Source organism: Chelonoidis abingdonii, chromosome 14, assembly GCF_003597395.2.
Source record: "Chelonoidis abingdonii isolate Lonesome George chromosome 14, CheloAbing_2.0, whole genome shotgun sequence".
Taxonomy (NCBI): domain Eukaryota; kingdom Metazoa; phylum Chordata; order Testudines; family Testudinidae; genus Chelonoidis; species Chelonoidis abingdonii.
The window spans coordinates 35,158,441-35,179,261 of NC_133782.1; the positions used below are offsets into that span (position 1 = coordinate 35,158,441).

At 57.2% G+C, this 20,821-nt stretch overlaps 2 protein-coding genes across 2 annotated transcripts in view; one reads left to right on the top strand and one right to left on the bottom strand.

The window, feature by feature from the left end:
• RPGRIP1 (RPGR interacting protein 1) overlaps window positions 1–9,996 on the top strand; it is a 13,101-nt gene extending 3,105 nt beyond the window's left edge. The window contains exons 3-13 of the mRNA XM_075072435.1: window positions 5–227; window positions 598–767; window positions 1,535–1,859; window positions 2,000–2,184; window positions 2,425–2,562; window positions 5,692–5,833; window positions 6,241–6,347; window positions 6,593–6,785; window positions 8,698–8,782; window positions 9,341–9,471; window positions 9,703–9,996. Of these exons, the coding sequence (XP_074928536.1) occupies window positions 5–227; window positions 598–767; window positions 1,535–1,859; window positions 2,000–2,184; window positions 2,425–2,562; window positions 5,692–5,833; window positions 6,241–6,347; window positions 6,593–6,785; window positions 8,698–8,782; window positions 9,341–9,471; window positions 9,703–9,818 (1,815 nt within the window). The 3' untranslated portion in view covers window positions 9,819–9,996. The remainder of the gene's footprint in view (window positions 1–4; window positions 228–597; window positions 768–1,534; window positions 1,860–1,999; window positions 2,185–2,424; window positions 2,563–5,691; window positions 5,834–6,240; window positions 6,348–6,592; window positions 6,786–8,697; window positions 8,783–9,340; window positions 9,472–9,702) is intronic.
• Window positions 9,997–10,074: 78 nt separating this feature from the next.
• SUPT16H (SPT16 homolog, facilitates chromatin remodeling subunit) overlaps window positions 10,075–20,821 on the bottom strand; it is a 12,676-nt gene continuing 1,929 nt past the window's right edge. The window contains exons 2-22 of the mRNA XM_075072374.1: window positions 20,586–20,780; window positions 20,096–20,268; window positions 19,818–19,908; window positions 19,421–19,494; window positions 18,982–19,094; window positions 18,624–18,689; window positions 18,155–18,253; window positions 17,785–17,900; window positions 17,117–17,270; window positions 16,641–16,768; window positions 16,181–16,316; window positions 15,916–16,042; window positions 15,725–15,843; window positions 15,447–15,572; window positions 14,339–14,451; window positions 14,003–14,078; window positions 13,566–13,735; window positions 12,181–12,310; window positions 11,760–11,889; window positions 11,352–11,429; window positions 10,075–11,108 (exon numbers count right to left, since the gene is read on the bottom strand). Of these exons, the coding sequence (XP_074928475.1) occupies window positions 10,957–11,108; window positions 11,352–11,429; window positions 11,760–11,889; window positions 12,181–12,310; window positions 13,566–13,735; window positions 14,003–14,078; window positions 14,339–14,451; window positions 15,447–15,572; window positions 15,725–15,843; window positions 15,916–16,042; window positions 16,181–16,316; window positions 16,641–16,768; window positions 17,117–17,270; window positions 17,785–17,900; window positions 18,155–18,253; window positions 18,624–18,689; window positions 18,982–19,094; window positions 19,421–19,494; window positions 19,818–19,908; window positions 20,096–20,268; window positions 20,586–20,647 (2,433 nt within the window). The 5' untranslated portion in view covers window positions 20,648–20,780 and the 3' untranslated portion in view covers window positions 10,075–10,956. The remainder of the gene's footprint in view (window positions 11,109–11,351; window positions 11,430–11,759; window positions 11,890–12,180; window positions 12,311–13,565; window positions 13,736–14,002; window positions 14,079–14,338; window positions 14,452–15,446; window positions 15,573–15,724; window positions 15,844–15,915; window positions 16,043–16,180; window positions 16,317–16,640; window positions 16,769–17,116; window positions 17,271–17,784; window positions 17,901–18,154; window positions 18,254–18,623; window positions 18,690–18,981; window positions 19,095–19,420; window positions 19,495–19,817; window positions 19,909–20,095; window positions 20,269–20,585; window positions 20,781–20,821) is intronic.

Consider the following 20,821-nt stretch of genomic DNA (forward strand, 5'->3'; position numbering starts at 1 on the left):
ACAGTGCACACCGGTGGTGCCAGGGGCCCGGCCCCGCTACAGCTTCACGTCTCAGTACATGATACAGGCTGAGCCCTTCTTCCTGCAGTATCTGCAGAGGGCTGCCGCCCGCTTAGACCTGCACCTGGCCATGGCTACTGACCACAGCACTCTGGCTTCCTGTTGGCTGCGCTTCCAGGAGGTTCTGGGGAGCGAGGAGCGCATGCATGCCACAGCGATGCTACATGGTAAGAGCTTTCCCTCTCCACGGTGCTGCTCTACAGCAAAGAGCTCCCTGTGCCCTCTGCCATGGCAGCTGCTCAGTGAGGGTGCTGGCCTTGTCAGTGCCACAGCTCAGCTGCATGGCACAGTAAAGGCTCTCCAGCCATGGGAGTGTATTCGCTCACCTTTCCCTCACAGTAAAGACTCCCTGGGGCCAAGGCTCGCCCTGCCCCAGCCCTTCTGGCGTCAGCTTGGAGAATATGCCAGGTTTCTAACCATTCTTATGTCCCTGTGGCCTTCATGTCCTGTTATCTCCTGCCCTAATCCCTATGCCCCGGCCTTTGTGTCCACACTGCCTCCTGGATGTCCCCCCCACCCCCACTCCACACCTTCTAGGTCCAAGCGGTGAGAACTACGGGCTGCTGGAGTATTGGATGAGGCTGCGCCTGCCCATGGAGCAGACCACGCGGCTGCACTGCCAGCGCACCAAGGCCTTGGGCTACTTGTCAGCCAGCGTGCCCCAGGCAAGAGATGCCCAGCAGCGTAGGCAGCAGGACAAGGAGCGGGTGAGGAAGCAGGGGCGTGCATGGGGGAGGAGTATGTGAGGGTAAACACACACACTCACACCGAGGGAAATGCACTCCAGAAAGGGGGATCCTTACAGGGCCATGCCCACCGGTACAGGATCCCTGTATGGACATATGCCCCCATAAAAGGGGCTCCCCGTGGTGGCACACGGGGATGTGTGCTCTGCACTAGGAGCTCTCTGGCACATGTCAGAGCAGGATCCCTGTAAGGGAAGCCTTAGGCACGCTGGATGCTAAAGTGCCTTTGTCACGGAGTGTGGGGGAGTCTGGGCCCTGCACTCACTTCCTGCGATTTACCGTGACTCTCAGCCAGCCAGTAAAACAGACGACAGGAACACAGTCCCCAACAGCGCTTGTAGTACAACCAGGACCCCTCACACAGGTCCCTTGGGAGGGAAGGGACAGGGATCTTAGACCCTAGCCTTGGGGTTCTCTCCATTTCCCCAGAGTGCTCCAAATTGAAACCCCCGCCAGCAGTCTCACCCAGCCTTCCCCTGGCTCCTCCTCCAGCCTTTGTCCAGTTTCCCAGGCAGAAGGTGTTACCTGGCCCCATCCCCCTCCTGTCTCAAGTATTGTTACTCAAATAAAGTCACCCCCTGCTATCCCAGGTCAGTTTGCCCCACTCCCTACTGCCTCATGGCCTTCCATGTGGCAAAGCCATGATTCCTATGAGATGCACTCTAAGCCGTCTGCTCACCCAGTTACTAGCCTTTCTCAGTCTCCCCCTCTAGGTCCTGGATGCTGAGTGGCTGTGGAATGAGCTGCAAGTGCAGATTGTAGGCTGCACAGGCCTGCGGGGTCGCTGGCTCAGCACCCAGCCCAGCCCCTATGCCATGTACCGCTTCTTCACCTTTCCTGACCACGACACGCCCATCATTCCCTCCAGCAACAACCCGCACTTTGGAGACCGGCGGACCTTCCCAATGCGCCCCACAGCTGAACTCGACCGCTATCTGCGTCTAGAGAGCCTCTGGGTGTACATCTTCGATGATGAGGATACAGAGCCAGGCAGTTACTTGGGCAAAGCACAGATCCCCCTGCTGCCTCTGGCACGCGGGCACAGTATCACAGGTGAAAGCTGCTGGACCCAGATCCTCTATTGCTCATGAGGCACATAGCTGGGGACAGTTCCCCTGCCCCTGGCCTCAGTGCCTTGTGCCTAGAGCTCCACCCCCTGTGCCCTCTTTTGCCTCTATTTCTCTACTCTGCAGGAGATTGTGTCCTCACCAACCCGGCTGGGCACCCCAATGGCTCCATCAGCCTCAGCCTGGAGTGGAAGCATCGGTACCTGCCCCTAGGGGCCACCCTGCACCAAGCGGCCTGGGCAAGGGAACACCTGCATGAGACCCCCTTGGAGCAGCTGATTGAGGAGGAAAGAGCTGCACTACACAGCCAGGTACAGAACGACCCAGCAGCCCAGAATTAACACTGCCCCATACAATATCACCCTCCCCGAGAGGGGTTCAGTGAGTGAGGGCTGGGAGTCAGAACTCCAGGCTTCTAGCCCCTGCTCGCTCTTTGCCTTGCTGGGTGCTGCCGCCACTCCTGCACCCCAGTACAAGGAGGAGCAGGGTAGTGGGAATGCGGGGAAGCTGCCAGGCTGTAGCGTGACTGTGCTGTTCTGACCCCTGCTCAGGCCCGGCTTGCTCCCAGCATCTTGCCATCACAGCCTGAGGGCCAGAGGAAGAAGCTCTGTATCTTGGCGGGCGAGGCTGATGGATGCAGGGGGAAGTGGGGAAGGCGGAATGCAGGAGCCAGCAGTCAGACTCAGCCTGTATGTATGTAAAAGAGCTGTATGAATGCTCAGAGCTCCACTACGAAACTGGAAATGAGCCAGTTGAAAGTCTTTGGGTTAAATTTAGAGGGGAATGTCACAAGGGGGATGTTATGGTGGGTGTCTGCTACAGACCACCAGACCAGAAAGAAGAGGTGGATGAGGCTTTTTACAGATAGAGAAGTCTGTAGATCACGGGCCCTGGTTCTCATGGGGGATTTTCAATTATTCCCTGATATCTGCTGGGAGGAGAAAACAGCAGTGCACAGGCAATCCAGGACTGTTTGGAGATCGCTGAGTACAACTTCCTGTACAAATTGCTTGGGAACACGAGGGCCTTTGTGCCTCTCGATCTCATGTCACAAAAGAGAAGAGTTGATCAGGGAAGTAAGGAGGTAACGGCAACCTGGGCAGCAGTGACATGACATGGTAGAGTTCAGAATCCTGGTGAGGGAAGGAAGGAGAGAGCAAGAACGCAAACCCTGGATTTTCAGAAAGCAGGATTTCAGCCTGATTCAGAAAGCGGATTTTTCAGTCCTTAGAGAAATGATTGGGCAGATTCCTGGAAGCTGAACTTGAAAGGGATGGGTGTCCAGAGACGCTGGCAGTTTTTAAAGAAACCTGCTAAGAGCACAGGAAAATACCATACCATGTGGCAGAAGAACAGCAGCGTAGAAAGGTGCCCGCATGGCTTAGCAGATCAGTAGTGGCTGAAGCAAAAGAAGGAAGTTACAAAAATGGAAGCTTGGACAGATGACTGGAGGCATATAAGATTATTGCTCGGGTCTGCAGGATAAATCAGAAAGGCCAAAGGGCAATTTTTGAGTGAAACTTAGCAAGGGATGTGAAGGATAAAGGAAGGTTTTACAAGTCTTAAGCAACAAGAAGGGATTAGGATGGTGTAGGTCCCCTTTACTCATGAGCAGTATCTTATGGTGGAAAGTATTGGAAAGGCTGCTGAGTACTTTCAATTCCTTCTCATTTCAGTCTTATGCGGGTCAACTCCCAGACTTACTACTACTGGGAACGCAGAGAGGAGAGGGGAGAGCAGCCCACTGTGATAGAGGTGGTCAAGTTAGGACTACTTAAAACGTTAGCGTGACAAGCTCTATGGGACCGGATGAACTGCTCCGAGGGTGCTGCGAGGGAGTTAGCTGATTGTGATTGCAGAGCGTTGACCATTATCTTTGAAGAATTCATGGCACAGGAGAGTCCCAGAGGATGGAAGAAAGCAATATAGACTATCTTTAAGAAAGGGAAAAGGAGGATCCAGGGAATACAGACCAATTAAGTCTTCACCTCCAATTCCCTGGAAAATTCATGGAGCAGTGCTGAAGGATTCCATCCTGGAAACACTTTAGAGCAAAACTAAGGTGATTCAGAAGCATGTCAGATGGATTCACCAAGGGTAATCATGCCTGACCAACCTGATTGCTTTCTATGATTGAGATGACTGGATTGTGGATGGGGGCAAAGCCTGTTTGATGTTGTATACCTTGACTTTAGTAAGGCTTTTGACACCGGTTTTCCCACAAGCATTCTCATCAGCAAACTAAGGAAGTATATGGTTGGAGGAATGGACTGTGAAGGTGGAATAGAACACTGGTTGAATCAAACAGGCTCACCGGGGTAGGTATCAATGGCACAATCTTCTCTAGTTGGCAACCAGTAACAAGTGGCTGTGCCCCAGGGCGTTGTCTTAGGGCCCCCGTTCTATTTCAATGTCTTCATTAATGATCTTTGATGATGGGATAGCTTGCACATTGAGTAAATTTGCAGATGACACCAAGTTGGGGGGAGTGGTGGACACGCTGGAGGGGCAGGGATAGGATTCAGGGAGACTTAAGACAAATTGGAGAAGTGGGCACAAGAAACCTCATGAAGTTCAGACAGGACAAAGTGCAAAGTCCTGCACTTAGGACCAGAAAAATGACCCCATGCACTGCTAGCAGGCTGGGGCACTTGTTATTGGCTAGAGTAGCAGTGCTACGATACAGAAAAGGATCTTTGGGTTTACGGTAGATGGGAAGTTGAACATGAGCCTAACATGTGCTCTTGTAGCCAAAAAGGCTAATAGCATACTGGGCTGTATTGTAGGAGTGTTTGCCAGCAGATCGAGGATATGTGATTATTCCCCTCTATTCGGAGCACTGGCTCGAGGCCGTCATCTGGAATATTTTGTGTCCAGTTTTGGCCGCCACACTAACAAAAGAGGACGTGGAACAATTGGAGAGAGTCAGCGATGAGGGCAACAAAAATGATTAGAGGACTAGAGCACATGAACTTATGAAGAGAGACTGAAAGGAACTGGGGCTATATTTAGCGCTGCAGAAGAGAAGACTAAGGGGATGATTTGATAGCAACCTTAACTACTTGAGGGAGTGCTCCAAGGAGGAGGGAGCTAGGTCTGTTCTCAGTGGTGAGGGAGGGAACAGAACAAGGAGCATCGGTTTTGAAGTTGCAGTTGCGGAATAGTTCGAGGCTGGATATTAGAAAAATTTTCTGACTAGGAGAGTTGGTGAAGTATTGGAATGGGTTACCTAGGGAGGTGGATAGAATCATCATTTAGAGCTATTTAAGGGCTAGACCGCACCCTGGCTGGGATTATTTAGGGAAAGTGGTCCTGCCTTTAGCAGGGGGTTGGACTAGATGACCTCATGAGGTCCCTTCCAACCTTTTGATTCTATGATTCTATGATTTAATCCAGTGCCAGCATCCAGTGGCTACACCCCAGAGGAGAGAGAAGAGTTGGCTCCGGTGGGAGACACTGCTGAGGTGATAGCTGGGGAGAAGGGAGCAGGAAGCGAGGGTGCAGCAACCCAAGTCCCCTGCTTACTGTACACCCTGGGTAGTCAGTTATTTTTTTTGTCAGAGTCCAAATTTCTTGATCAAGGTACAGTTAAAATCCGGACTCCAGAGAAACTGTTTTCACATCACAACGATAGTAATAAGTACATAAAAAGATGCAATGGTTTGTTTGCGAGTGCCTGGCGGTCTGGATTTGGCCTGCAGGCTGCCTAGTGCCCCACACTGAATCAGCATCCAACAGGGGGCAGTACTAATGGGACTGGGCCAGAGCTCCCCTGGCAGCGAGCTGTTCCCTGAGCCTGGTGGGGTTTGTCTGTGCAGGGGACACTGGAGGGGAAGGAGGCCCAGGCTGGCGAGGAGGAAGCAGGACACTCAGCTAAGGACGCTGAAAACTCTGCCAGGACCCAGCGCTTGGATCCCAAATCCCTTGCACTGGACATAGGCTCTGCTCCAGAGGAGATGGGTACCAGCTCCTGCCTCTTGTGGGGCACCCAGCTCTCAGTGCCAACTGGCCAGGCTACCCTAGGGCCCTGCCCAGCCCCTCATGCTGTGCCAGAGCTGACTCTAAAAGTCACACTCGCCCACAATGTAGAGCCATAGACAGGGGCATCTGGCCATCCAGCTGTGGATTGGGGTGTACTGTGATGGGGGAGGGCGACATGGCCATCCAGCTGCAGAGCAGGGTCCCTGTGTGAACAAACTCAGAGGTGGGCATAGGTGCAGCCCTGACAGTTCTCACTGCAAACAGCCCCAAAGCAGGCTGCAGCTGCAGCCATACTCTTCACAGCCCATGGTCCGAGTGGGAGGGCAGGGAGCGGGCAGATCCTGTTCTAATTCCCCTCCCAGTAACAAGTACTCTGTCCCTGCCAGCCCCCGAGGAGGCTTGTGAGCCAGCGCTGGAGAGCAGCAGCGATGCACAGACCACAGACAGTGATGAGATTGTGGTGGGGACCAGCCTGGGGAGTCCTCCAAAGGTGGTAATGCCCCGCCCCAAGGCAGTGCTGGAAGAGAGGGTGCATAGACCCATGGGGGAGGGGGGGAAAGCCCAGCCAGGTACAGCTTGTAGTGACAGTGCTGCGTCCTGCTGGGTTCCGAAGTGGGGTGAGTTGGGGGGAGTTTGGCTTGGCCAGACTCCCCTGCCCCCATCCCCCCCAAATAGTTTGGGGCACTGCTTCCTGCCCTCTCAGGCCCTGTATGACCTGCTCTCACCTCATCATGTCAGGACATGGAACGGATCCGGATTGAGATCGTCTCGCTGAGCCTGCACCCTGAGGCTGAGGCCATGGCTAGCGAGCACATCCAGCAGCTGTACGTGGCGTACCATTTCCCAGGGGTGCCCCTGGCTGAGACAGAGACCCCCCTGTCCCTGCGCAAGCCCCAGGGCGGCGAGGAGATCTACTTCCACTTCAGCAAGGGTGAGCTGTTGTGTGCAGAGTCTGGCTCTCGCCCAGGGCTGGTGCAACCATTTAGGCGACCTAGGCCGTTGCCTAGGGCACTAGGATTTCGGGGGTGGCATTTTCTTTGGCAGCAGCTGGATCTTTGGCTGCCCCGGTCGCCTCCAGCATTAAGGTGGAGGGAGCTGGGGCAGGGGAACGTCGGGGGGTGGAGGGGCTGCCTGTAGCAAGTAACGGTGAGGGGGGTGGCATGCAGGGGAACTCCCCACCCCGGCTCACCCCTGCCCTGCCTCCTCCCCGAGCATGGCGTGGCTGCTTCACCTCTCCCACCTCCCAGGCCTGCAGCGCCAATCAGGTTAAGCACTGCAAGCCTGGGAGGCGGGAGAAATGAAGCAGCCACAGCGTGCTTGGGGAGGAGGTGGGGCAGGGGTGAGCTGGGGCAGGGGGGTGCCTCAGGGCGGAGAGTTGGGGGTGGGGAGCTGCTGCAGGGGAGGCACCTCGGGCAGCGGGGGCGAGCTGCTGCAGGGGTGTGTGTGTGCCTCAGGGTGGGGGCTTGAGGGAGGGCACAAGGTGGAAGTTTCGCCTAGGGCATGAAACATCCTTGCCTCAGCCCTGCTCTCGCCTGTCCCAGAGCCCCCCCAGGCAGGGCAGGCGTCTCATGCCTCATGGGGGGAAGATGACAAATGGGTGGAAAGAGGAAAAGCATCGCCCCCCCATCCCAGGACAGAGCTTTGGGCCCAGCTGTACGGTGGATCACTCCAGGCCGAGAAGTGCTGTTGCTGGGACAGGGAGGCCATGACTGGTTTAATAGGGCCCATTTCCCCAGCCCCCTGCCAAGGACTCAGCTTCCCCACTGCCAGTGCAAGCTTGCAAAGATCTCACTGCCTGGCTCATGCTGCACCACTCCATGAGGGAGCAGCACGGCGCAGGCCCACCCCTGTGGGCGCCCTCCTAACAGGGAGACTGTGGCGTTAGAGCCTGGGAACCGGAGCTACACTGGGGAGTGTGGAAGTGGGTCGACGGTCACCATCTGATCCCGGGTGAGCATCAGCTTCTTGCCCTGACTCCTCCCCTTAGTGCTGCCCCCCCCATGAGCACCACCCTGACTCCTCCCCTTAGGGCGATGCTCACGGGGGGTTGGAGGGGCACCAAGGGGAGGAGTCAGGGGGGCACTGACTCCTCCCTTTAGTGCCCCCCTGACTTCTCCCCTTGGTGCCCTCCGTGAGCACTGCCCTGACTCCTCCCCTTGGTGCTGCCCACCCCCCCTGTGAGCACCACCCTGACTCCTCCCCTTAGTGCCCCCCGTGAGCACTGCCCTGACTCCTCCCGTTGGTGCCACCCCCCCCATGAGCATTGCCCTGACTCCTCCCTTTGGTGCCCCCCCACTGCCCCAACTCCTCCCCTTAGTGCCCCCCATGAGCACCACCCTGACTCCTCTCCTTAGTGCCCACCATGAGCACCGCCCTGCCTCCTCCCCTTGGTGCCCACCCCCCCCCTTGAGCATTGCCCTGCCTTCCTCACCCTTAGTTGCCACTGAGCACTGTCCTGACTCCTCCCCCTTGCTGCCGCCACCCCCCCCGTGAGAATCGCCTTGACTCTCCCTTGGTGCCCCCCCACCGCCGTTGAGCACCACCCTGACTCCTCCCCTTGGTGCCCCCCAAGCATCACCCCGACTCCTCCCCTTGGTCCCCCCCCCAAGCATCACCTTGACTCCTCCCCTTGGTCCCCCCCCCAAGCATCACCTTGACTCCTCCCTTTAGTGCCCAAGCCCTGAGCATTGCCCTGACTCCTCCCCTTCACTCCTCCCCCCCTCGAGCATCGCCCTGAATCTTCCCCTTAGTGCCCCAGCGCTGTGAGCATCACCCTGACTCCTCCCGACTCCTCCCCTGCACCCAGCATTGCCCTACCTAACAGCCTTGTGCCCCCACCACAGTGATTCAGCTGGACACGGAGGGGGTGAGCAGCCAGCGGGAAATCCTCTTCTCCATGCTGCAGGCAGAGGAGGCAGGGCAGAGCCGGTGAGCAGACTGGCTAGGGCCAGGAATTCCAGTCCCTTGGGCTAAAGGGCCCCATCCCTTCCCCACACAGGCTCTTACAGCCTGCTCATTACCTCTTCCAAGCATATTCCCGTACACGCCTGAACACTGTGACCAATATCCACCCTGTGCTTGTTCTCTGCCATGGGTGGAGCATGTGCAGGGGAGGGCTTGCGGCACAGCGTGTGTCTGATATAAGAACACGCGCTGTAGGTTAGAGAAGGCAGATCAAAGGAATGTGCCGGCTGGTCTGTGATGGTGTTTGTTTCACACAGGCCGAATGTGCCCTCTCCCCAGGCAGCGCTGTCTCCTGCAGACAAGCTGTACCCTTCCTGTAGAAGGTTCCCTGGGCAGAGGAGCAAAGCTGGCAGGCACAGCCCTCCTCCGTGAGCTTTCGGCTCCTTTAGATCCCCTGCGCCCCAGCCACTGAGTGCACTAGAGGTGAGGACTGAGCCCTTCGACTTGGCTTTTCTATGGGGAGCCAGGCTAGGATGGGCTGGCTGCAGGTGCAGGATCCAGACTCATTGCTGCCCATTGCAGGTTGCAGTTCGTGGTGGTGAGCGAGCCCCCACCTGGGACAGGAGGCGAGTGTGAGGACGTGGGCTTTGCCTACATGGACCTGCGTGAGATCTTGCTGACAGGCAACGATGTGCTGGAGCGTGACCTCGACGGTGAGTGACGGAGACGAGCGGTCTCCAGTGCCCCTGCAAGCCACCTGCATGAGATGGGGCCAGGGGCCTGGCCACTGAGCTGGGATCTATACCTGGGAGCTGCAGCAGTGCAAGTCCTGTCCCTTCCCAGGGCTGGGGGAGGCAAGGCCTATACCAGGCCCAGCCAGAGAATGGCCCTGGAGAAACACTGACCCTTCCCCTCACCTCTGCTCTCTTACCCCCTCCCGGCAGTTGTCAGCCCTCAGGACCACTCTGCCATTGGGAGGCTGAAGGTCTCTGTGGAAGCAGCTGCTGCCTTCTGTGCCATCTACTGGGAGGGGAGACGAAAGGCTGAGGAGGAGAAATGAAGGACCCGTCAGCTCCCACAAGGCATGCAAGGACTTGGCACAGTACGGTTCAAAGGGGGACCTCAAAGCAGTCAGCCCATGACTCAGATTGCGAGCTCCTTGGGGCAGCGCCTGTCCTGTCCCTGCTCTGTCTATGCAGAGCCTACCACAAGGGGTCCTGGGCCATGCCTGAGCGTCAAAGTGCTGCTATAATACAAACAAGAGGTGAGCAGCGTGCCATCCCCCCTGACTGAACAGACTCAGCACCTGGAAAAGGTGAACTTACAAAAAAACATTTTATTGTTTCAATTCTCCAAAGTCGAAAATCCAAGAGCTACCAGCTATGAAAAAAAATTAGAGCCCTCCCCTGCCCCATCACCTCCCAAGGGCCTTCCTCACCAGCAAGCAGCAGGGAGAGGTGATGGGGGCCCAGGGGAGATGACACAATAAAACCCCCCAAAACAAAAGCATCTCTCCCGCCAGAGGCTTGACTTGGCAACTGAGGAAACGAGATAAATACGGGACAGAGCTAGGCGAGTAAAAAAACAAGAAGCTGGATCCTGAGGGCTAGACCACTCCCCCCATGCACCCCGCTCCCGGCGGGGCTGGCCCACTCCCAAGCCCTCCAGTAGGGATGGGATGGACCTGTAGGCGCCAACCCAGCCTTGGTTACCAGCACCCTGAGCGTGAAGTCCGAGACACTCAGAGATCCTCTGCGCTGGCTGCGTGTCTCCCCAGAGCTGCTGGGAAGGAGGGGATGATTCCATTGCCAGATACTCCCTGGGGGAAGAAAGCACCCGCCTTTGCCATGGCCATGCCTATGCCTCACAGGGGAATGTGGGGGTGACTAGGGAGGGACCCCAGGAGGGAGTGAAGGGGGTGTGGGGAGCACATCACTGACATCAGCGTCCTTACTCCTCTTCATTGGCAGTGCCCATGTCCATGGTTACAGGCAGGCGGGGCCTGGAATTCTCACAGCTGATTGGTCCGTACAAATGGCCAGAAAAACTCAAAAAACAAAATGGGGAAAATTGAAAACAGGAAAAGACAAAAAAGTCTGTGGGTGGGGCATGGTGCCCCCCCCCCAACCCTGGGACTGGCTGTTGAGCAAGGTCTGGTGCCCCAGGTTTGGCCACTGGGGAGGGTCAGAGTTCACTGCCTACTTCCTCTTCTTTTTGGGGGGTCCCGAGCTGCGGCCTGGGCTGCGGCTGTGGGAACTGCGGCGGCTGGAACTGTGGGCTGGACCCTTCCTCTTCCTGCTCAGGCTGCGGCTCTGCTCCTCCTCTTCCTCATACCGGCTCTCCCGGTCCGCTAGGGGAGTGAGACGGGGGTCAGGGCATGGCTCTGTAACCCACCCAACTCCTGGACAGGTGAGAGGCTGGGTACCTATCCCCACCAGCTCTCCTGTTCTACCGCAAAGCAACAGGAGGTGCAGCGCTCTGTCCCCTCCCACCATACCCATTAGGGGTCAGAGTGAACAAGGTGCCCCAAAGAAACCCAGATCCCAGGGCCCTGGTGTGCATTTGGGGAGATGTCTCAAGGGCTGGCACTCACCTTTCCTGGCCTCTTCCTCCAGCTCATCCCAATCCTTTCCACTCTCCTCCTCGCTGCCCATGGATTCCTTGGAGTAATCTGCAAATGGAGACAGGAGCTCAGCGGATGGCCCAGTGTGCAGCCCCACCCCCCAGCTCAACCCTTTGTCCAATGGGGGGAACCATCCTCCTTACACTGGAACAACAAGGATTCCATCCCCACCTCCCCCCACCCCTCAGAATGAGAGCACAGGTGAGAAGGGAAATCAGGCAGAACAGAGCAGGCAGTGTGTGGAGGATAAGGGAGGGCTCCCAGGAGAAGGAGGGTAGTTGAGTACTCTGCCAGGTGACCCCTCAGGGTCAGACCCCCAGCGTAGAGGCTTGGTGTCAAGAATCCCTCCACCCCCGGCTTAAGCTGCAGGGGCCTCACCTGATTCCTCGGCCTCAGAGGAGTAATCTTCATCACTATCCTCTTCCTCCTCCTCATATTCATCCTCCGAGGGGTTAAATGTCTCATCCTCAATCTCTGACTCTGACTCCCCGACCTCGGCATCACTGCCCTGGGGAGAGATTCCAGCCAGGAATCAGAACTCCTGGGTTCTATCTCCAGTTGTCACTGATTCACTAGATGATCTTCAGTGATTCCCATAGGTCATGGGGGGCAGAGAGAAGTGGGAGTGAGATCAGATTAATAAATGTTCATTGGGCTCAGATACTGGGGTGTCCAGAGGAAATAAAAATAATCCCCCCCAACTATCATCACTTTGCAGGGGCCCCTCCCACTTGCGAGACAGAGCCCTCCCTCACCACTTGCCAGGGGAGTCAGAGTCCCATCTTCCTCCCCCCCATACCTCTCCCTCAGGCTCCAGGAACGACCAACCCCCCTGCTCAAAGAAGCCCTCAGGGTCATCCACAATCGTCTTCATGATTTTGGTCCAGTTGAGGGACTGCACCCCCTCCGTGTACTTCAGGTCACAAGAGCTAGGGAGAAAGGAGAGATCAGTATTGGGTCCTAGTGGATGAGGGGACTGGGACTCAGGAGAATGGTATCAGGAGGCTCCAGAGTGGATAAATTTTATATAAAACTAAACAGGTTTACTTATTTATAAAAAAAATAAAGTTATTTAAAATTATGACAACTTATGTTCAGGCCTAAATTTACTATAATCTATTTACCTTAAATTTAATATTTTTATTCAGTAAATGTTTACTACCAACTTTTAAGGAAAGTTAAACCACTGAACTGGTGGAAGTAGCTGGTCAAGCACTTGGAACCACAGTTTCTTGAAGGCCTAATAGGCTTTTAATAGCAGTACCCTCTTCTGCAAGTGCAGAGAGAATATTTTCTTCATTTCAGTGCATTCAAAGTTCAGTTCAATGACTAGTTTTCAAAGTTGAAAAACCTGCTGGGAATTGGAAAAGCTTCCCTTGCTTAATTGGTTTTAAGTGCAAAACATGTTTAGATAAAACTTTGATATACTTTTTTTGCATGTATCCTGCACATTAAGACAGTTTGTTTAACTAATAAAAAAGCATTTTACAATGGATTTGTGCATTTTTAAATTGAATTTGAATTTCTATCCAAACAGAGCTTGACACTAACCAGAAGTAAAAAATCTTCAAGATATGGATCAGTCACCATTTTCTCAGAATAAAAAATGTAAAATTAAGAATCTGAATGACATGTAAATTGCTATCATTGCTTAAATAACTGTGTATAGACATAGCTAGTATATCCCCCTGGGTAGCAAGAAGAACTAAATGTAGTGTAAAGGCTGTATTCAGTTGCAGATCAACTTGTTTTAATGGTTACCAGCCAATGAGAATCAACCTTTCTTTAGGGGGAAAAAACCCTAAAACATACAAATGAAAAACACAATTAAAATTGATTTAAATCATGATTAAAAACTGGTGATTTAAATTCCCTTGATTTAAATCATTCCACTCTGGGAAGCTCTGGGGCATCAGAGTCCTGGTGTGTGTGGGGTAGGCACCAGGAGAGGCGTGTGGAGGGGGAACTTCCAGTTGATGACATTGGTGGGTAGTGAGGAGGCTGGGAACTGGGATTAGGGGGAGCTGGGGGATCGGTATCCTGGTGAAGTAGGTCTCAATGGAGGGGTCGGGGGGTGGGCACTCCTCAGTGGGGACCCCCCAGTAGATGGAACTGGTGGGTATGGTGGGGGATCAGGATCCTGATGAGGTAGGTATTGGGGAGGGGGACGGTGGGGTCACTCACTTGAGCCACTCCTTGATGGGGTCGAGGGAGGCCACAGGGATGGCATTGATCATGGTCACTTTCTTGCTGTAGTCCTTGTAGACGATGACCATGTCAAAGTTCTTCAGGTGGAACTGGACTCGCTCAAAGTGAATGAGCTCTACCTCATCCAGCGTCACCACGAACGGAGGCTGGAGGGGAAGGGTGGGGTCAGGCCCAGGATGGAGACAGCCCCTCACCAGCCCTGGGACAGAGACCCCCTGCCAATGGGACCAGTAATCACAGGGGACGGAGCTGCACCCCATTCCTTCCCACCCTACAGTGCCAGCGCTTGCCCTGAGCTCTGCCCACCCCTATAAGCACCCAGGCGGCCCCCTTTGGAGACAGGTTTGTGCCAGGCCCTGGGGAGGGCAGGGACTGGGTTGGGGGGCACGAACAGGTCCCCCACGGATACTCACCCACTCAGTGCAATTCACCAGGGCACTGCTGGTCGGCTGGAGCAAGCAGGTGCTTCTGTAGGGGGCACCATTGAACCTGCCAGAGAGCAAAGTGAGCGCCACAGACCCAGGATGGGGGCGAGGGGCAGACTTGTGTCACAGACTGTGTCCACAGGGCCCAGGGCCACAAACCCTCAGGTCCCGAAAGAGCACCTCTGCGTCCCTGATCCCTCCCAAAGGTCCCACAAGGGCACCCTTCATGCCCTTACTCCCTGACAGGGCACCCGCCATGCCCCTGCTCCCCCCATCCTTAGGGGTGCTGGAAGGGCACCTTGATGCCCTAGTTCTTCCCCTTACCCCAGGTCCCGAAAGGGCACCTCGAACTCCAGCTCCTCCTTGGTCAGAGCCTCCACCTTCTCGATGAAATTCTTAAAGGCCGTTTTCAGCTTGTGCCTCATCTCGCGCTCCATCTGTGTGGGGCATAGGGACATCAGCCAGGCTCCCGGGGAGAGATTCCCCTTTGAGCCCCCCGCCTACCCCCTCACTTCCATCTGCGTGGGGCACAGGGACATCAGCCAGGCTCCTGGGGAGACACCCCCCTTCTGAGCCCCTCGCCTGCATCTGCACGGGGCACAGGGACATCAGCCTGGCTCCCGGGGAGAGATTCCCCTTTGAGCCCCCCGCCTACCCCCTCACTTCCATCTGCGTGGGGCACAGGGACATCAGCCAGGCTCCTGGGGAGACACCCCCCTTCTGAGCCCCTCGCCTCCATCTGCACGGGGCACAGGGACATCAGCCAGGCTCCCAGGGAGAGACTCCCCCTTCTGAGACTCTCGCCTCCATCTGCGTGGGGCACAGGGACATGAGCCAGGCTCCCGGGGAGAGACTCCCCCTTCTGAGCCCCTCGCCTGCATCTGCGTGGGGCACAGGGACATGAGCCAGGCTCCCGGGGAGAGACCCCCCTTCTGAGCCCCTCGCCTCCATCTGTGTGGGGCACAGGGACAAGAGCCAGGCTCCCAGGGAGAGACTCCCCCTTCTGAGCCCCTCGCCTCCATATGCGTGGGGCACAAGGACATGAGCCAGACTCCCCCTTCTGAGCCCCTCGCCTCCATCTGCGTGGGGCACAAGGACATCAGCCAGGCTCCCGGGAAGAGACCCCTTTGAGCACCCCGCCTACCCCTTCGCCTCCATCTGCGTGGGGCACAGGGACATGAGCCAGGCTCCTGGGGAGAGACTCCCCCTTCTGAGCCCCTCGCCTCCATCTGCGTGGGGCACAGGGACATCAGCCAGGCTCCCGGGGAGAGAAGGCCCCTAACGTACCCCCTCGCTCTCCATCTGCAGGGTCAGCACAGCCTCCTAGGGACAGAGATCCCTCCTCTTAGTCCCCTCTCATCTCGCACTCAGTCTGCAGGGGCAGCAAGGTCAGTCTGGAGGCTGCCCCCCCGACTCCGGCGCCACATCTCACCTGCTCAGCGTAGAGGTCATCGCGGTCATGCATGTGCTGGTGCTTGCCCAGGTCTGTGGTGATCTCGCCCACCTCAGTGTAGAACTGCACATCTGTGTGCCGCTTCTTCCCAAACATGATGGCGTTCTGGGGGAGTGGAGGGGAGGCATGAAGGCTCCACTGTCTCTCACACCCCACATCATCCCCCGGGTCAAACCCTGCCAGAAACCTCCCCCAGCCCTGCACAGAGCAGGGGAAGACCAGGCCAGGAGATGGTTCCTGGGGACACAGGGCCCTACCTTGAGGTGGAAGTGCAGCACAATGATCATCTCCCCGTCGCAGGGCTGGAACAGCGCGTGTTTGATGTTGTTGTACAGAATGTCGACCTTGTCTCCTCGCACGGACGTGAAGCGGAAACCTGCCCAAGAGATCGACAGTGAGAGGGGACCCTTGGGCTGGAGCCGAGCGGGCTGGGGAAAGGGGCCCCTACCATTGACATGGGCCTCCAGCGAGCCTTGCATCCTCTTCTGAGCGATGTTGGGCCGGATGTACAGGTCCTTTAGCTTGGGGTTGCTCCGGTTCAGATTAATGATGAGCGAGTCTTGCTTGACGATGCCCTAGAGAGACACGAGGAGAGCCAGGGAGTGAGATCCCGCGGAGCACAGAGCCCCAGGTCTGGTAAGTGTCTCTGCCTGACATCAGGATCCGGGGTCAGCTTTCCCCAGGCTCCCAGGGGCTCCCCGCTCCTGGCTCACCTCCTTCTCCTTCTCCTCCGCCTCCCGGGTTTTGTAGCGTTTCTGCACCTCCTTGATGATGCGGAAAGCGTTCTGCAGGTTGAGGGCTGGCACCGTCTGCTCACCCGGCGTCTTCATGTTGGAGGCACGATACGTGCTGGGGGAGGTGCGGTGAGCAGTTACTGGGCGTAACAGCACTGCACGCCCAGGGCATCCAGACGCCCAGCCCCCACAGGACGCTGGTGCCCAGTCTCCCCGCTGCCCCATGCAGCAGGCTGTCAAGCTTCCCCATGTACAGAGGCAAGAGCCCAGGTCACACAGCCAGACTGTGCCAGAGCCAGGAGTACCGAGTCCCAGCCCAGCCTGGGGCTTGAGGGGGCTGTAGGGCAGGGGCTGGAGAGGCCCCCGGGGCAGCACGGGAATTGGGGAAAGTCTTCCAGGCAGTGGGCAGAGGGTGGGGAAGGCAGAAGGGGGCACTCACATCTCCTTGACGAAGGTGGCCTCGGGGTTGGGGAAGATGTTGCCCTCGTTGCGCCCCAGGGCACTGCCTGGGCAGTAGAAGTTGATGCGCAAGTAGGTGTAGTCACCCTCCACCGACATGCTGATGTTCTGCACCACAAGGAGGTGGGGGGGCAGTCAAGCTGTGCGCCCTGAATGCAGCTGGGGCCTTCTCTGTACCCTGCTCCCATCTGTAAACCACCCCCCTCCCCAGCTCCATTCCCCAGAGCTCCTGCCTGTAACCCCGCCACTTGCCAGGGCTCCAGCCTGTATGGCCCCTAGAGACAGGGCCTCTGGGGGAAACAGCCCCCACTTTCCTTCGAGCTGAAGAACCAACACCCCCCTCAACCCAACAGGTTTCCTAACCCCTCCCTGCCCCGTGTGCTGAGTAGTCACCTCCCTAGGCTGACGGTGGCCACGCAGAAGTATGCAGGGTCCGCATTACCCAGCCCCACACACCTTAATGGTGGCGATGTGGAAGGGCGTGGCGATGCCAAAGACTGGCATGATGACAGTCTCGTATTTCTTGTCAATGTAGATTTTCATTTCCCGGATGTGCGGCTCCTTGGGCATCAGCGATGGGTTCTTGTAGGAGATGTTCGATTTGCGGGCCCTGGGCGGGGTGGGGGAAAGGTGAAACCCCGCACAGCCCCCGCCCCAGGGCTCCCAGATATCCAGCAGGCACACACAGTCTCCTCCGAAACACAGCACAGCCCCCCAGGGTCCCAGATATCCAGCAGGCACACATAGCCTCCTCTGAAACATAGCACAGTCCCCACAGATATCTAGCGGGCGCACACAGCCTCCTCCGAAACATAGCACAGTCCCCCAGGATCCCCAGATATCCAGCGGGCACACATAGCCTCCTCCGAAACACAGCACAGTCCCCCTAGATATCCAGTGGGGGCACACAGCCTGCTCTGAAACACAACAGAGCCCCCAGGGGTCCCCTGATATCCAGCAGGCACATACAGCCTCCTCCGAAATGCAGAACAGCCCCCCAGGGTCCCAGATATCCAGCAGGTACACACAGCTTCCCTCCGAAACACAGCACAGTCCCCCCAGAGTCCCCTCCCACTCACTTCTAGAGTCACTGCCCTTCCTGCCCCCTGAGTTCCCCCCCTCACTTCTGGATCTGCTGCTCGCCCTTCTGCTCTGTCAGCCGCCGCTTGGCCTCCTCGTTAAGCTGCATAGCCAGCTCTTTCTGGTGGGCTCGACGCTTCTCCTCTGCCGTCAGCTCGTTCTGGGGGAGCAGGAATGCGAGTGAGGCCTAGATCCCAGCTCAGCAGCCTAGCCACCGCCCTGCCCCGAGCCAGCCCCGCAGTCATAAGGACCACTTATCCCCAGTCCCATAGGAGCGGGGCCCCCAGCGCCTCCCTTGTGGGAATTAGCTCCCCTAGCCCCATCTGAGCTGCAGGACCCCCGACAGGCGTCCCATGTGGGCTCTTCAGCCCAACCAGCCCTGCCCAGCTCCCCATGAAAGGAGGGGAACTGCACCCGTGTCCGCTCCGTCAGCAGTGCTGCTGCTCGGGAACTACGCCCCAGCAGGTCTTCAGCCTCGTCCTTCTCCTCCTCTTCCTCCTCCTCATCTTCGTTCTGTGGGAGACAGGCAGAATGGTCAGAGCTGCTGCCCCCACCCTTTACACCTCTGCCCCAAAGTTGCCCTGCACTCTTCATCCTCCACCCCCCTGGGAATTACGCTGGGGATGTTCACTGGCTTGTATTCTGCAGAACATCAGACCAGAGGGTTGTAATGATCCCTTCTGCCTTGGGACCTACAAATCTATGAAATTTTGCCACTTTGTCCCCCAACATCTCCCCAGTCCCACCCGCACCCAGCACCTTGGGGATCTTCTGTCGTCCCCTGCCCTCCTCCACGCAGAACTCACTGCCCCTGAAGCATGGGAGACCCCCAGGCCCTACTCTGATATTGAATCTGTCTTCCCTCCACCTCTCCCAGCCTCACCTTGAGGAAGATGCCAACGTTCTTAACCTTCTTCTTAACAGAGGTGAGGATGGTGGCCGGGCCGTCCTTGGACAGTAAAGGCAAAGTCAGAGGGGGGAGTGGATGGCACCCCATAAATCCACGTGGGGGCAGAGATGCAGAAAATATTCACCGTGTATGCCCCCCATCCACCAGCACGGTATCCCCCAAATAACTCTGCGCGCCTCCCATCCACCAGCACAGTGCCTCCCAAATAACCCTCCGCCCCCCCCCCCACTGACCAGCACGGTGTCCCCCAGATAACCTTGAGACCCCTTCCCCCCCCATCCACCAGCATGGTGCCCCACAAATAACCTTGCGACCCCACTCCCACACCCACCTCATCCACCAGCACGGTGTCCCCAATGAACAGTGCATATGTTCGCTCCTCTGGTTTCTTCCCCTCCTTGTTGGTCAGGTCGGAGAAGCCCACGTTGATGCTGAATACCATCCCTGCCAGTCAGATAGGAAAGGGGGTGACACGGCTCAGAGGGGTCCAGGCTGGGGTAGCAGGGCCCGGGGGACATGCAGGGATGGCAGCTGTCGCCAACCAGTCCACATGCACAGGGAGCAGGGCGCACGGAGCTATCCCCTCCCCTCATAGGCTTTAGGGGAGCTCCTTGCCTGCAGGAGAAGGGCTGCATGGGGGGGGTGCATGGCCTGGGTATCTGACTGTGAGGACAAGGGAGGTTTCTCCCCATAACTGAGCTGGCTCTGAGAGCATGGGGCTGTGATGACATCAGTGGGAAGGGAGCTGTGTGTGCGTGGGGGTGTCTTACCTTTCTTGAGCCGGTGCTGGTTCTTGCTGTTGATGACGAGGGAGCCCTCTCTGAACTCGATGCCCATGGCAAATCTGGGAGGAATCCAGAAGGCAGATTGGTTACCCATAGCCTCTATGGCCCTCTGGCCCTGTGTTACCCTCTGGCCCTGACAATGCTCGCTGCCCTACACTAGCTGGGCAGGGATTGCAGGCACCATTCCAGCAGGAGCCTGGCGCCTCTCCCCTAAGCCAGGCTGAGCAGTGCAGGCTCTGGGCGCAGAGGGGCTGGGCTGGAACCTGGAGCAGGGTTCTCTTCTCCTAGGTCCTGGGTGCTCACGCTCAGCAGACTCAGGAGGCGGTGCAGGGTGCGCGGTGCATGTGGGTTTGTGTAGTGGGAGTTGGGGGCGGTTTCTTACCCCAGGTTCTTGGTGATCTTGTTTAACAGCTCTGGCTTCTGCTTCTTCACCACATCCATGATGGCAGCATAGACCTCGCACAGCTTCACGCCTGGGGGAGTCTCAGCATGAGCACCAGGCAGCGTGATGTCCTCCCCTTCCCTCCCACGTGGGCCAGGGCAGCATCATGTCCCTCCTCCCCCGCCGGGGTGGGGCAATGCAACATCCTTCACCCCCCCTCCACCCATGAGACAGCATGACGCCCCCCACACTTCCCCAGCACCCCCACCCCTACTCACCATGCCGCAGCTCCTTGAGCAGCTCCTCCTGCAGCTGCAGCAGAAAGGTGTAATTGTCCTGCACCTCCTGAGGTGGGTCCACCATGAGCGTGCGCACCAGGTTGGAGCAATAGGATTTGTAGCGGATGCCCATGGCACAGGTGATGGCCCCGAAGTGCATGTGGTTCTTGTCACTGGGGGATGGACAGAGAGAGGCGGATTTCGGGGAGGCGCTAGTCATGGGCTTGGCGTGGGGTGTCTGGGGGCTGGGCCAGGAGTCCCTGGAGCTTGGAAAAGGCAGGGCCAGCCAGACCAACCCAACCCAACCAGCAGGACCAGCTCCCCGACTCCTCTCTAGAGACCGACCGTTCCCTTTCAGCCAACAAGTGTCCAGCATTGGGCGGTTCTCGGGGAAGCGAGGTTGGGCCCTGGCCCTGGCCTTACCGCTCAGCAACGGTAGGGGTGGGATACTGGGGTGGAAGAGAGGGTTAGGAGCCCTGTTGGCACTGACCTGACAACGCTGAACTTGAGGTTGTAGTTGCCGCCACTCTGGATGATGGGGGGATAGCACATCTCCACTGTGGAGGGGTCAGCCCCTGACAGGTACTTCTTCTCCTCGATAGCCTTCTCCACTGACTCTGCCAGCTTGCTGTGCCGCACTTTCTGTGGGGCACATGGAAACTTCAAGTAGGAACAGCCAGACGGACTGCAGGATTCGCCCCCCCAGACCCCTCCCATTCGCGGCTC